Source organism: Felis catus, chromosome E3, assembly GCF_018350175.1.
Source record: "Felis catus isolate Fca126 chromosome E3, F.catus_Fca126_mat1.0, whole genome shotgun sequence".
Taxonomy (NCBI): Eukaryota; Metazoa; Chordata; class Mammalia; order Carnivora; family Felidae; genus Felis; species Felis catus.
Window position 1 is genome coordinate 24404544 of NC_058383.1, and position 16167 is coordinate 24420710.

The following is a 16167-nucleotide window of genomic DNA, read 5'->3' on the forward strand; positions in this document are numbered from 1 at the left end:
TATATCTTGTCCTGGGAACTCCCACCTTTTTAAAAGGTGAAGGTTAGGTGAGTTAGTTAACCTAGAAGAAAATTCTGCACTTAAAACAATCAGCAGTGTGGGATCTGGAGGTGGGAGTGAGAGTGGGAGGGAGGTTGGGATAAGAGACTCCAGAAAGGGGCGGAATTGAAAAGAAAACGTTTTTTAAATAACTATCTTCTTTCATCTAAGATCTCCTAGCAGCAGGTAACAATTTTTTTAAAAAAGGAGCCCTGTCACCGTTTGACCCCTATCTCCCGCTCTCCTCTTTCCGGGAGAGGACGACAGGTGGGGAAGAACGAGGGTGGGCGCGACTAAGCCCTTTGCAATGACTACAGCTAATTATAGGAATTGTGGAAGTGGACCCAAGAATACTGAACTCCCAGCCCACCCACTGCCTCAACTGCGATCCCGGAGAATTCGTTGCTGGAGGGGACCCAGCTCGGCCCCTGGGTTGGGGGTGGGGGGAGGCGTGGGAGACAGGCGGAGGGCGGATACCAGCGTTGCCCCGCCCCCCAGCTAGGCGGTGACCAGCAGGCGGCACCGCGGCGCCCAGCTTTCATTTAGGGAGCAGCCTCGGGAACACCGTGCGCTGTGCCCCAGCTGAAAGCGAAGGCCCGCGGCGAGATGAGCCGGGCGCCGGCGTTCCTGAGCGCCGCCGAGGTGCTGGAGCACCTCCGCAGCTCCAGCCTCCTCATCCCGCCTTTGGAGGCGGCTCTGGCCAACTTCTCCAGCGGCCCCGACGGAGGCGTCATGCAGCCGGTGCGCACCGTGGTGCCGGTGGCCAAGCACAGGGGGTGAGTGAGAAAGGCGGGGGCCAGGTGCTGGAGAAACTGGAAACGGGGAAGGGAAGGCACGCGAAGGGAAGCAGCGGGAGAAAGGAATAGAGGGCTTCTCTAAATCATTGCTAGTAACAGTTGCCACCTAATATTTGCGCTAACCACAGTACCAAGTGGGCGCTTTACAGGCGTTATCTTGTTTAATTCAACACATTCTCCATATAGGTAGGTATTGATGCAAGCATTTTACTGATGGGGAAAACTGAGACTTAGGTTAACTTACCCAAGGTTACACAGGTAGTTAGTAGCAGAACTAGGATAGTTTTTCTCATCCAGAGGCCGACTCTTATACTCCGCATACTGCCTAAAGGAAGGACAGCGGAAATGGGGGGAAGGAGGGACAGTAGGGCAGTGACAGAGGAAAGAGAAAGGAACGTACACTGGGACTTGATAGGGCACCCCAGCATTGCTTGGAAGGGGTTGAAGTTATCCCTCTCTCCTTGCAGCTTCCTGGGGGTCATGCCTGCCTACAGTGCTGCAGAAGACGCCCTGACCACCAAGTTGGTCACCTTCTACGAGGGCCACAGCACCATCTCCATGGTGCCCTCCCACCAGGCCACTGTGCTGCTCTTTGAGCCCAGCAATGGCTCCCTTCTGGCGGTGAGCAACTCCCTGCCTGGGATGAAGTGGGGGCCCCTGGGCCCAGACCTAGCCTGGAAATTAGTTCTCTGAGAGAGCTGGGTGGAGATTTGATGGGGACCACACGTGCCCCTCTCTGACTATGATGTCTCTGGATACCAGCAACAATGAAGGGTGTCTGTGACTGTGTATCTGTTTCCAGGACTTCCTGAGGATGCACAATCCAGCACCAGAGTGCACCTGCTACTTGAAGTGTGTGACAGTGTGGAAGTAATAATCTCATCATTCTTGTAGATGCTCTTGCCCTGTCCCAGTTACTCCAATATACAGTTCATCAAACTCAGTAGCCAAGGAAACATTTATTTAGTGACTTCTCTAGTGGAAGAAAAGGAGTGTCCTATAATCCCTGGGAGGCTTTTCTGAGAGATACACAGTCACTGGTTTTAACGGTTCATGGTAGTACCAAAATACAGCAGTAGCTCATTCATTGAGCACCTTGTATGTATCAGGCATGGAGGACTCGACTTGTATTAACTCTCCTAATACCTAGAAGCACTCTGTGAGGTAAGTAATATCATTAGCCCCCTTTTGCAGATGAGGAAGCTGAGTCACAGAGCAACTATGCCCATCTTACCCAGGTTTACCTAACTAAGTAAGTGGCATGGCTGGACTGCAGACCTACTCAGTGTAAGTCCAGGGTCTATACTCTCTGGAGACTGTGTCTACTGCCTTTCTAACTGCCACTTACTGAGCACTTACCATGTGCCAGAGAAGAGAATTTGATCTCATTCAATTGTGGCAACATTCCTCTGTGGGAGTTTTTCTTTCACACCCCACTCCCAATTTCTGTTGAGGACTCTGAACCTCAGAGTAGTGGAGCCACTTTGCTGGAGGTCACACAGCTGCTTAGCCAAAGGCCCAGGAATCATTGCTAGGCCTGCCTGATGATGGAGTTTGTACGAACTTGTACTCTGAACCCATGTGCTCTGTGCCCTCCAAGCTGGCTCTGAGACCAGGCAGTTGAGTTGTTAGCTGGGTCAGTCTCCTTCATTCCACCCATACTTCTGGATCTTTAAATCCTCTCTCCTGAATTTCTGGCTCCCCAAGGAACCTGGCTGTATATCACTCCTCTGGGGAGACTGTGTAGCCCTACGCAACCTATACTCATTCTGAGGAGATGACATTCATACCATTACCAATGGTGGTTCCCCCAGAAAGTGGGACCGGCTCAGGCTTTTAAACTAAATGACAAGACCTTAGATCCTTCCTGAATCTGCTCAGTAGTAAGTGATTCACTTCCTTGTCTATAAAATGAGAATACTGATACTACCTGGGGAGCAACTAAGATGAATAACTTAAAAACAGGAGAATAACACAAAGGATGGTGGTTATTTTTAGCCAGACATAATTCAGAATCCCCTGGGGAGCTTTTGAAAACAAGGGTGTCTGGGTGCCTCCCTTAGAGAGATTCCCTGGGCATCTGTATCTTCACAAAGCTCCCCACATGTGTGGTAAGAGTTAAGAGCCAGGTAGAATTTCAGTTAAGAGGTAGAATTTCATGGCCCTTGCACAGATGTCATATGACTTACTCTAATTCCTCAAATTGTTCCTTCATCTGGTGTTTTGAGAGAGCCAGGGAAAGAAAATAAAATGGGCAATTCTTGAAGGCTCATCGTGTGCTAGATATTTACATTTATGTGAGTGCTTTAATCCTCACCAAAGTCTTCTGAATGGTTGGCATTGTCTTTGTTTTTACAGGTGAGCCAAATGGTACTTAGAGATTAAGATATGTCTTCAAAGGTGCATTTCTCATAAGCGGAAAAATTAGCTCCAGATCTGACAGCAAGCCTGTGCTCTTTGTAGGATACTGTGATACTTCCTGACGCTGCTCTTTTTGAGCTGTTTCTTTCTGCTTAAGTCGTGGCTAGGGTTGCCCCTCGCTCACTGCCTCTCCTTTCCTCCAAGGTCATGGATGGAAATGTCATCACCGCAAAGAGAACAGCTGCAGTATCTGCCATCGCCACTAAGGTAAGATTAGTGCCAGCCTGTGTTGTTGGGGTTTGCTGGAGAGCGGGGTTGGGTGCTTCAAGCTTGAAAGCCTAAGGGAGAAGTGAGGGACTTACTTCGGTATTCCTTTGGACATAACTGGAACTCCATAAGCCAAAAATGGGATGTCAGATGAGCACAGGGATTCATGAAACTATTAACTACCACTTAATGAGCACCACTAGATTCCGGGGACCCTACATACCTTATTCCTTATCTTCACATCAACCTTGCAAAGGAGGTAGGATGATCTCCATTTGCCACATTTAGGGAATGTGGCTCAGAGAGGTTATTTGAGTTGCCCAAGATCACACAGCTACTGAGAAGCAGAGCAAGAATTTAAAATTTGACTTCTATGACCCCCAGGACTGCTTTGTTGCCCCCTGCCCCCGTACTACACTGCTCCTGGTAAATCAGGGTAGTTGCTGCATAGGCCAAAGCCAATCCTGCACAAGAAGCAGAGGGGGAGATGAAGAGATCCAAGTGCACTCACGTATTCATTCAGCTAGTACCGCCTGAGATCCTACTATATGTTGGGCACTGTTCTAAGCATCAGGGATATGGCAGTGAACAAAACAGAGAGTGGCACATGGGGGTTTAAGACAATACACAAGATGAAGAGTGAAACACACAGTTTGGTTTGCTAAGAAAATAATTAACCAACAACCAACTCCGTTTGAGTTAATAACATGCTAGGATTTGCTTTTAAAAAAAACCCACTACCGACAAAAAACCAGATAGTGTGCTGCTTGAAAATAAAGCAGAATCGAGAATCCTGGGGAGGGGTGACCTTCCGAATTACCCACGGAAGATCTCATTCACCAAGAAGGTGACATTTGAGTAAAAACTGAAGGAAGTAAGTGGGGGAAGGGGCACTCTTCAGGCGAAAGGGAAAGCAAGTGAAGGGGGTGATGATGTTTCTGAGCACTGTCAGGGCACCCTACAAAAAAAGCAGTACCTTTAGAGGTTAGGATTACGGAGAAGAGGCTTGGAAAGCTGGGTGTCTTTCACATGAGATGGGAATGTATACGGTTTGCTGAGCTGGTTTAGGAGTTTATGAGGAATGAGCATAAAGAGGTGTGGGGTCTGGGGAGCAGCAGAGACCAGGTGTTCAGATTGTGAGCATGTTAAGGTCTTCTAAACACAAGATGGGGAGGGAAGAATGTAAGGATTAACCTGAGAATTGTGTAGGAAGGGGGCAGATCACACACCTGGATGAAATGGTTTTTTGAAGCACATCCAGACCCAACTCAGACTGAAATAGTCAAGGGACTCCTTGAGATATATATACTCACTGGTACAATTACTGCCTTTCATTTATTTGTAAAGGACTCTGGTCTTTTTCAGAACAACTTCCAACCCATTGTCTTGATGTATCTTTCGGTTTCTGTGAGGGAGGGAGAACAAGTATTATTGGCCTCATTTCATCCTAGAGATGGAGACTAGGACTTCCCGAAGTCATATAACCCACGTAGCTGTGGGATCTTCTGAGACTGCCTGGTCTTCGTGGCCCAGGTCTGTGGTTTCCAACTCAAGCTATGCAGCAGCCATCACCTGGGGAATGTCTTTAAAAATTCAGATCCCCAAAACACAGATTTGAAATCACTAAGGGTGGGGCCCAAGAAAATGGTTGTTGTGTTGTTTGTTTGTTTTTTAATAGTCTCTGGTTACTTCTGATGATCAACCAGGTTTGAAAACCAAAATCTTGTAGACCCAGCTCCCAGTTACACTGTGCTTTTTTTTTTTTTTTTTTTGCATTGATAAAAATCTGCACTCCCATAAGAGTTGAGAATCATTGAGCTGATGCTTCAGAGTTTAGGCTGCAACTTCCCAGCTTTATGCCCAGGGGTGCAGATGGGTTATTTCAATAAGGAACTAAAGGTCTATTATACTTTTTTGCCCTGGAAGAGAGAGTGTTTTCTTTTCCACCACTTCTCATTCATTTAGGGCTTTGGGGAGGAGGATGAGAAGTATAAGAGGTTCTCGGGTTTGTCAGTCACTGCAACTTCTTTGCATTTGGATTGCACATACCCTGAGTTGTGGATTCTGACATGCTTTTTCAAGGTGACAGTACATATCAGAGTTTATCCCTGGCATGCATTTATTCGGCAAATAATTGAGTGCCCGCTAGAGGCCAGGCCCAGTGCTCAGTCTGGGGCATAGAATAGTAAATAAAACCAGATACAGTACCTGCCATGGAACACAAGAGTCCATTTGGGGAAACAGATATTAACCCAAAGATCACACCAATACCTGTGAAACTATTACCTAGACAAATACATCGAGTGCAAGAGGTGAAGTGCAATGAGAGTGTGTAACAGGAGGTCTGTGGGATTTGGAAAGGCTCTTCTGGTGGAAGGGATATCTGATGAGAGATATGAAGGATAGGAGGAGTTACTTGTGAAGGACAGAGAGAAAAATATTCCATGCATAGGAAAGAACCTGTACAAAGGACCTGTGGTTGATGGTGGCACACGTGCTTAGGAATTTGCAAAGAAGCCGGTGTGGCTGAAGGACAGGAATTGCAGAGGAACATGGCCTGAGAAGGGGCTGGAGAGATGGCAGGGCTACATCTAGTGCTGTTCATTAGCAAATGCAGATGACACACACACTTCCAAGCTCTTTAAGTAAGAAACCTAGCAGATTCATATACATGTTTTTAATTATTTGCATGCTATGGGAAAAAGAATGAAGTACCACTAATCCTGCTATGATTTAATACATCTTATAAATGTTATGCTATTTAGGAAAAGAGATGTCTATTGTAACATTATTACCAAGGCAACAAATTATCAAGTAAGACAATCAATCAGAATTAGAGATTTAGTTTCACAAGTTGAAGGTTTGTTTTACAGGACACTGCAATGATTTCTAAAGCCCAAGTGTACTTCAAAGAATAGATTCATATTAACTAAGAACAGGAAAAAAATTGATTTAGTAAAGGAAAAATCACCTAATTCTCCTTGTTGGATAAGAGCATAACATTGCTTGTTTTGTTGATATTGTAATTTTGAAAACTTCCCAAATCAGATACTTTGAACTATATTTTATGGCACAAAATGGTATCTCTCCTTCTGTAGCTATAGGAGAGATGAACATCTGCTACTATTTCTGTGACTCCTTTTTGCGAGTAATTAATAATTAAAGAGACTTTCGCTTTTAGGATTACATTCCAGAAATTCAATAATTAATATTGAAGAAAGAACAGACTCAAATTTTACTGAATGAAATACAGAAAAGGCAGAAGAGGTTCTTTCTTTCTTTCTCTCTCTCTCCCCCTCCCTTCCTCTCTCTCTCTCTCTCTCTCTCTCTCTCTCTCTCTCTCTCTCTCTCTCTTTTTTAAGTAGGCTTCATGTCTAGCATGGAGCCCAGTGTGGGGCTTGAACTCACAACCCTGAGATCAAGACCTGAACTGAGATCAAGAGTCGAATGCTCAACTGACTGAGACACCCAGGTACCCCACAAGAGGCTCTTATTTAATATGGATGGTGTGCCAGTAGGTCTCAACCCCGAATGATTTTTGCCACCTGTCCCAGGGACATTTAGCAATATCTGGAGACATTTTTGGTTTTGTCACAACTAGGGGAAGTAGGAGATGCTACAAGTATCAAATGGATAGAGGCCAGCGATGCTGCTAAACATCCTGTAATACACAGGAGAGCCCATCCACCCATTTCTGCTGACAAAGAATTATCCAGCCCAAATGTCAGTCATGCTGAGGTTCAGGAACCCTGCTTTACTTCCTACACATAATAGGAGATTTGTGCCAAATCTGTGCAAATGAGACTGTCTCTGCCCTCATGGGCTTACAGATCAGTACAAGAAAATAAATCTGTAAAGAAATAAGTGCTGTGAAGGGATGACTTCTATCAGGGAGGTCAGGAATATTTCACCTTAGAGGTGATACTTGATATGAGTTGATCATAGAACCCCACTCCCAAACACAGACACATGTACATCCTTAGCAGGTGCCACAAATGCCAGGTCTACATTCCTCTTTAAAGGAAGATGGAGGCTGAGAAAGGATCAGCAGTGGGCTTCGAAAATATAACGGAGAGCCTTGAGTTGCAAGGAAGGGCCCATGGATTCCAGGTAGCTCTTAGAAGTAACTCAGGGCTCTGAGAAGTGGGTGTGGCCTATCATGTCCCCAAGATGGGGTGGCACAGGAGAAAGAATGTGGTCTTTGGAGAATGAAGGGTGTGGTTTTTGGAGCCCCACTGTGCCATTTAATAGTTGTAGGACCCTGCAAGTTACTTAACCTCTCTGGACCCCAATTTCTTCATCTAGAAGAGGAGGATAAAAATAGGAGTGCCTTGCTCACAGGGTGATTGCCTGGACTAAATGAGACCATGAGGGTAAAGCATTGGCATATATTAGGGGCTCCCTGAAGGCTCCTTCCTCCCCTCCACACTCTGCAGAGGAGAAACTGAAACACAAAATATCATCTCCTTCATTGCCCAAGTGAGGGAGCTAAAGATAGGGCCAAAGACACCTGATACTCAGACTGTGTTTGTTCTTCACCTGGCTGCTCTGTCTCCCTTGACCTTTGCCACCTGGTTTCTCTCAAATAGTTTTTGAAACCACCCAGCAGTGAAGTGTTGTGCATCCTTGGGGCTGGGGTCCAGGCCTATAGCCACTACGAGGTCTTCACAGAACAGTTCTCCTTCAAAGAGGTAAGTCCAGGGAAGGCTAGGGGAGAAGAGGAGAGGGAGCGATCATGACCTTTATCTATACTCCTTCACTGCAACATGGGCAATTCTGAAATAGTTAGGTCAAGAGTCTGATCTAGACCATTCTTGTTTTTTTTAATGTTTGTTTATTTGTTCATGAGAGAGAAAGAGAGAATGCCTGCGTGCCTGCGTGCTAACAGGGGAGGGGCAGAGAGAAAGAGGGAGACAGAGAATCCCAAGCAGGCCCCACACTATCGGCACAGAGCCCGATGTGGGCTCGATCCCACGAACTGTGAGATCATGACCTGAGCCGAAATCAAGAGTTGGACGCTTAACCAACAGAACCACCCAGGCACACCCATAGGGGATGATTTAAATCCCCTTACCCCAGAGTGGCTCAACTTTCCCCTGGCACCAATGAAACATAATGAAACATAAACAAACAATCATGGCACCAATGTCCCTCTTGTTACCCCCAATGAAGGTGAGGATATGGAACCGCACCAAAGAACATGCAGAGAAGTTTGCAGACACAGTTCAAGGAGAGGTACAGGTCTGTTCATCGGTCCAGGAGGCGGTGACAGGTGCAGATGTGATCATCACAGTCACCATGGCAACAGAGCCCATTTTGTTTGGTGAATGGGTGAAGCCGGGGGCTCACATCAATGGTAAGCAGAGTGGCTCCCGGAGCCGTGGGTAGATGGTGGCCATAGTTGTCCCTGGGCTGAACCAAGTGGCTGCATCTGCAGAGCTATTTTCCTCATGCAAACGACCAAGCTTTTTAAGGCCCTCAGGAACATGTGATCCCTGAAAAACAATATTCACTCAAAACTTTGAAACAAAAATCCTGAACCAGAAGCTTATACATTTAAGTTCTATAAAATGTAACATTTTGGCAAGTGATCAGTCACAGCTAAGTTCTTAAATGTAATGGAATTTAAATTACAAAAGTCAAATGATTCCTTTTAGAATTACCCCCTGAAAAAGTTTTTTTTTAATTATAGCACAAAAGACATTTAATATGACATGTGGATGCTATTTAATATGTGTGATAGGATGGGTGGGACTCCAACCATAAGAGTTCCTGGGGCTTCTGAGGATTCTCAAATGACTCTGGAGGTTATAGCAAGAGCTGGTCTCTGTCGAATATTTACTGTTGCAGGTGCTGTTCTAAATTCTTTATTTGTATTACATCATTCAATCCTTACAACAACCTTATGAGGTAGGAGATATTCTTATCATTACCTTCATTTTATAGGTGGGTAAACCAAGGCATAGAGAGATTAAGTGACTTGCCCAAAGTCAGAGGTTCTTAGTGGTAGAGCTGGGATCTGAACTGAGGCAATCTACCATCAGAGCACAAGCTCTTCAATTTTACTACTCTCTATGATCTTCCAAAAAGAAGACTGGAATCTGGTGAGCAAGGAGGGCAAATACTAGGGGTTTAAACACGTTTTCAGTGCCCTCTGTTCTGGTGACAACCACCTGGCGTGAACTCAGAAGCTAAGAATTCTGTACACATTGGCAGAGAGCAGGCAGAAGCCCAGTGTCATGGCTGCGCATCCAATCACAAATGTGTCCTGAATCCCTACCATGTGACAGGCACTATTCTAGATGCTGGGGAGGCCAAAATAAGCCAGCACTTGGGGACATTTGCTTTCCTGATGCTTACATTCAGGTGAAAGGAAATCGACAACAAACAGGTAAGCAAATAGATGGACTAGATGGTTCCAACTAAAGAGAAGTTCTGTGAAGGAAACCGGTGTGTGGCTTGTCTGAGGAATGGGCCAACACGAAGTGAAGGTCTCAGCTTGTGTGGGACCGGTGTTATGATGTAAGTCCAGAGGGCAGGCAAGAGATGGGTCAGTTCTGGCTTTGTGACAGTAAGACCATTTCTGGAAGGACTTGGGAAATCAAAAGAAACCAGTTCTTGGTAAGATGGACAAGAGCTGAATGTTCAGCCAGACCGACTTGATTTTTTTCTTTTTCAGCTTAAAGCAGTATATATGTATTATCTTGCAGTTTCTGTGGTGTTGGGGGTCTGGGCATGGGTTAGCTGGGGCCTCTGCTCACACAAGGAGGAAATCAAGGTGTTGTCTGAGCTGCGGTCTCATCTAGAGCTCAGAGCCCTCTTCCAGGGCTAGGTGGTTGTGCAGATGCTTCACATTGTTAAGAGAGGAATACTGGTTTCCTGGGGGCTGTTCTCAGCTCCTGGAGGCTGTCCACGTTCCTTGTATGTCTGTTTCATCCTCAAAGCCAACAACAGAGAATCTCTCTCACACTGTGACTCTCCAGGAAGTGCTGCCCAAATCTTGAGTCCAGGCATCCCTTCTATTTCCCTAGCCCAAAGACAATTTTGGCTTAGGCGTTTACAGAGGCATCAAATATATTTCAGAAAAGTATGTTACAAGTGTGGTTGACAGGGAGACACCAACAACAGATTTTACTTACTTTACAGCTTGGCTAAGAGATAGGCCTGATTTCACCCCCGCCCTGCACCCTCTCCCCGCTGCCCCAGCTGGGGTCTGACCCTCACCCATTCTTGCTCCACTGGAGCAAGGCCAGGTCCCGGACTGAGTGAGACCCCTCCCTTCACTGCCTGGCCCACCTCCATCTGCCCAAGTGGCCTCACAGGACCCTTTGAAAACTCCCCCTGCTCAGAAGAACTGGGGCAGGAGAGGGTTGGGGAGAGGGGATGCAAGTGCAATGAGAAGAGGTGGCTTGAGAAGCTAGGGTTTTTCCCACCAGCTTATGATTTATTTACGAGCTTCATTTAGTTAGTGCTTTTGTTCTACAGAACTCCCCACACAAATGCCCTTCGAGAAGGACATTTTTACACCAATCTCTTTGAAAATTAGAGTAGGGGACAACAGCAGGAGAGGGAACAAGTAGAGAAAACTGGACACAATGTGGGAAGGCACATAAATGCCGCCTTATGTGGGTGCAAGGCTTTATAACGGTTTCCAAAGACTAGCTGGCCATGGGCTGGATCCAGCCAGCAGATGTGTTTTGTTTGGACCATAGTGTGCTCTAAAAATCAAGAAATAACACATGCAAATAGATTTCCTGCTTCTCTTTAAAAAAATAATAAAAGGAAGAAGGGGAGAATATCTAACAGCGGCCCTGCATTCTCACATGGCCACAATTAGCTGGAGATGAATGGTGGCTGCCCTCTTTACAAGGGCCAGCTTTCTTCTGTGTACCAAGGGCTCCACCATTTCCAATCCAGCCCCTCTGACCAGCTTTGCTCATGTTCCTTACCTGCCTGGCCTTGTGGACTTTTGGTGGCAGCCTCTGTGTTATCCTACGTGCCGGTGCCAGAAGGCATGATTCCTTGGATTCATCATTATGCTGCTGGGCTCACTGCAAAGGATGTGATATCTCGGTGCCAGGATGGAGCCAGTTTCCTCTCTACTGGGGCTTCTCCGTGAGCCTGGCACTGGGCTCCTTTGTCATGAGTGAAGAGAGAAATGGTTGGGGGTGAGGAGTGGGAAGGATTCAGAACCAAGCAGATTGATAGAAGATGGAGGAGTGTAGGGTGTGAATAAGCTGTAAGTGATGTCTCTGTTCCCAGAATTTTATAAAGAGGTCACTGCCCCCAATAAACAAACAGAAAAGGCATCAAAGGGCCCAGGAGCATGTCTTAGATACACAACCATGGCCAACACCTTCGGTTCTTTGAGCCTCCTTTGTGCACCTTGTAAATGGAAATCAGACATGAAGCGTACTTGTGAGGATTATAAATAAAATGTGCGAAACATCCCACAGATAGCAGGCAGCCAATAAATGAATGTTAAGTTGCCTCAAAATCTCTTAGAAAGATCTTGGTATGAAATGCAAAAAAAAAAAAAAAAAAAAAAGACAGGCATTATTCTTATTGATGAGTGTTCAGTCTTGCTGATTGGGGGGGCTGGCATTGGGAAATGAGGCATCCCAAATCTGAGTGTTCCCCTGTGTTCTGTGTCACCTCCTTTTCCCCACCCCTCCTCCACTTTTTGGCACGTGTAGTGTCCCTTGCCTCTATTTCTGGGTTCAGGGTCCGTTTTGCTGTCTCTTAGCCATTGGAGCGAGCAGACCCGACTGGAGAGAGCTGGACGACGAGCTGATGAAACAGGCTGTGCTGTATGTGGATTCCCAAGAGGCTGCCCTGAAAGAGTCTGGAGATGTCCTCCTGTCAGGGGTGAGCCTCTCCTCCTGGTGGGCTGCTGTCCAGCTGGCCTCACCTGGATGCCAGGGTTTCATTAACTTTCCCTGCCGTTTGGACTGTTCCAGACCTCAGTCACTCCTACCTCTTTGTGGGTGACAGCCCCTAAACATCTCTCAACCCTTTCTAATTCCCTTCTGGAATAATGTGGCCATTATGTTAATGACATGTGTTTTCCTGTCCCCTTTGCCTGGAGAGCGGTTTGATGGATTTTTCCCATCGGACTGAGCTGTCCTATGAAGCAGTAAGATTGGGAGATAAGTGGCTGGCAACCTTCCCAATGTGGCCAACAAAGTAAGACTGGGGTTGGCCACGTTCTGGCCTTATTCTTCTGTAATCAGAACATAGGAGCAAGAAGAGGGCTGCCAAAATGAGCGTTAAGATAAGAATATGCTTATTTCCTCACTGACAGACTGTCTTGGCTGGACATTCTCCTGGCTACAAACTTGTATCTCTGCATTCACGGTATATCACAAGGCAGATATTATGCAAAAAAAAATATAAATATATATGTGTGTGTGTATAATTATATTATGATTATATATTATACAATAATAATTATTATATTATATGTTATATATAATACATATGTGTTATATATAATTATAATTATATTATATATAACATATAACACATATTATATATGTTATATATAATAGATATGTGTGGTATATGTAATAATTATAATATAATTATATATATATACACATATGTAACACATATATATATTATATATATATCCTTTTTTTAATGGGGGGAGCCAGTTTACAAATGGTCTTTTTGTCAAGAACCTCATCCAGTTCTGGGTGCTCTCCCTGCCCCTGCTTCAGAACCTGGCCAGAGCAGACACTGGCTCCATGGCCCCCGGGTCAGTGTGTGTTCATTTCACAGGCTGAGATCTTTGCTGAGCTGGGAGAAGTGGTGAGGGGAGTCAAGCCAGCGCACTGCGACAAGACCACAGTGTTCAAGTCTTTAGGTAAGGACTGTTGCTCCCAGGGCACACTCCAGCCAGAGCACAAGGGCAGGCTTGCCCATTGGTGCAAAGGGGAATGAGTCACTGGACTCTGTATTTGAGTCATGAAATCTGTCATTTGAGTCAATTATTTATGTGTGTTAGCACAGTAGGTAGTAAGCCCATGAACTCTGGAACTGGGTGGTCCTGGGTGGGATTCCCTTCTCTGCCATTCCCTGGATATGCGTCCTTGGGCAAGTGACCTCACTCCATCTGAGCCACGGTATCTTCACTACCTGTTCCCTTCAGTGTTTATGAGAATTAAGTGACATGTGTATGTGTGTAAAATGATTTGTATACAGCAAGTGTCAGCAGCAAATCATTTGGACTTAGATCTAAATGAAAGTCAGAAGAAGGTATCCTTCAGAGGTGGGGGTAAGGATGTTTAAAGACAGGGAGCTTGGGGCGCCTGGGTGGCTCAGTCAGTTGAGCGTCTGACTTTGACTCAGGTCATGATCTCACAGTTCATGGGTTCAAGCCCTGCGTCAGGCTCTGTGCTGACAGCTCAGAACCTGGAGCCTGCTTCAGATTCTGTGCGTATGTGTCTCTCTCTCTGCCCCTTCCCTGCTTGTGCTCTGTCTCTCTCTATCTCTCAAAAGTAAACAAATGTTAAAAAAAAATTGTTTTTAAGACAGGGAGCTTAAGGGAAATGGCAGGGAGACCTACCAGAAGAGACCCACCCAGGAAGTACAGCCTGAGACCCCTTTTTGTCCTTCCTTCCCTACCCTCCTACTTGCTGATTTGATAGGGACTTCCATGGGGAGCCCCATTACCGACAGAAGCCCAACAAAGGATGGGCTCCCAGTGGCCAGTCTGCCCCTCAGCCCAGCAACTTAACCCCCCACTCGGAGTTAAGGAAATGGACGCACATGATAACAGAGCTGATAGTCAGCTGATACACCTAAAATATTGAAATACTCCCAAACTGGTTGATAAGTAGTTATTGCCCTGAGCCCCCAAGAATGTCTTCCACTCTTCTCCCAAGATCTTGCCTATTTCCTATGATCAAGAACCCAAAGCTTTAATGCTTGGCAGAACATTAAGAGTACTCTGGCCACCTAGCATCCATGCCAATGGGTCAGTATCCATGCCTTGCTGCCTTTTAAATATATTTTCAAAATCTCTCATGCACAGGGAGACAGGAAAAAGCAGTGTAAACTTTACCCAAAGCTTGGTTCAAAGACATCACACTGATCCAGTTGTGATGGAAAATTTCAGAGTTCAGAGATCAGAGGTCAGCAACCCCTTCAGCAGACCATACTGCAGAAATCTGCTGTGCCCTTCTGAGCAATTTTTGTTTTCTTGCTTTGGGGATTGGTTTATTGGCACAGCTTTCCATCTAGCAGGTGCATATTAAACACCTATTATGTATCAGACTCCGTACTGGATGTAGTGGTGACTACAAAAATTAGTAAAAATCAGCCCCTGTCCTTTAAAAACACATATCCACTTGAGGTTAAGCTTCATATCCAAAGCAATAAGATAAGTGGGGTTGCTGAAGGATGCAGGGTTTGGACTAGACCAAGGGTCTGCAAACTATAGCCTGTGGGCCATACTCGGCCCACCTCCTGTTTCTGTCCTGCCTTCAAGCTGGGAATAGTTTCTAATCAAATGACTAGAAAACAAAAAAGAAGAAGAATATTTTGTGACGGATGAAAATCACATGAAATTCAAACTTCAGTGTCCATAAAGAAAGTTTTACTGGAACATGGCCAGGGTCGTTTGCTTACCTATCATGTATGACTGCTTTTGCCCCACAATGGCAGAGTTGATTGCAACAGAGACCATAGGGCTTGCAAAGCCTAAATATTGACCATCTGGCTGTTCACAGAAAGTTTTAAGCACACTAAATTAAACTTTGAAGGACATTTAAAATGTGTTTGGTGGGCATTTCTTGCTTAGCATCTTTTCCCTGCTTCACCCTGTCCTTCGCAGACCTTCCAAGCCTAAACTCACCTCTGGATATGAGTACGTTTTACCCCAATGGGCATGGTTAGCAGCACAGACAGTGAGTCAGGAAACTGCCAGTCACAGGGCCTGGACTGTTCCTGGGAATGGTGTTCTGACAAAAAGTGAACCACATTTCTGCCCCTTCCAGGAATGGCGGTGGAAGACCTGGTTGCAGCCAAACTAGTGTACGATTCCTGGTCATCTGGCAAATGAAACGAAGGAACTTTGTGTGGAGGTAGATGCAACAGCTCAAGGGATGTTGTTACCAGCTCCCTTGCAATCTCTAGATCAAATGAGGGAACCCGAGGTACAGTGAGCTATAGTTTTGAGCTTATCATGTCTTACCTTAAATAATGAGATCCCCATTTGTGTGTGTAGTTGGAAAGCAAAACTAGGTGGCCATTTCTTCTGTTACACCAGATTATAGTGATGTTCTGTTTTCCCCTGTATTTCACTGCATTTTGTAATTCCTTGAAATAAAGCATTTTCCAAGTCTGCAGTTCTCACTGTGGTCCTTTCTGTCCCCCATGGCAGAGGAAGTGAGGAAAGCAGGTGCTCCCATTCACTCCCTGGGGGAGTTCCAATGACCATAATTAAATTTATTTAAATTATTTAAATTAGTATACAATTCCTGTAACATAAAATTCACCAGTTTAAAGTATACAGTTCAATGGTTTTTAGTATGTTCACAGGGTGCAACCATCCACTGTCTGATTCCAGAACATTTCATCATTCCCCAAATGAAACCTGGTGCACATTAGCAGTCACTCCCCTTTTCCCCTTTTTCCCAGTCTCTGCCAACGACTGATCTGCTTTCTATCTTTATGGACTTGCCTCTCCTGGACATTT

The 16167-nt window shown here is 45.5% G+C and overlaps 1 protein-coding gene across 1 annotated transcript; it reads left to right on the top strand.

The window, feature by feature from the left end:
• The first annotated feature begins 567 nt into the window (after positions 1-567).
• CRYM (crystallin mu) lies at positions 568-15813 on the top strand. The gene is made up of 8 exons (XM_003998778.6): positions 568-815; positions 1304-1457; positions 3402-3464; positions 8054-8155; positions 8637-8820; positions 12211-12332; positions 13248-13332; positions 15467-15813. The coding sequence occupies exons 1-8, from the start codon at positions 646-648 to the stop codon at positions 15529-15531; spliced, it is 945 nt and encodes a 314-aa protein (XP_003998827.1). The 5' UTR covers positions 568-645; the 3' UTR covers positions 15532-15813.
• Positions 15814-16167: the final 354 nt, after the last annotated feature.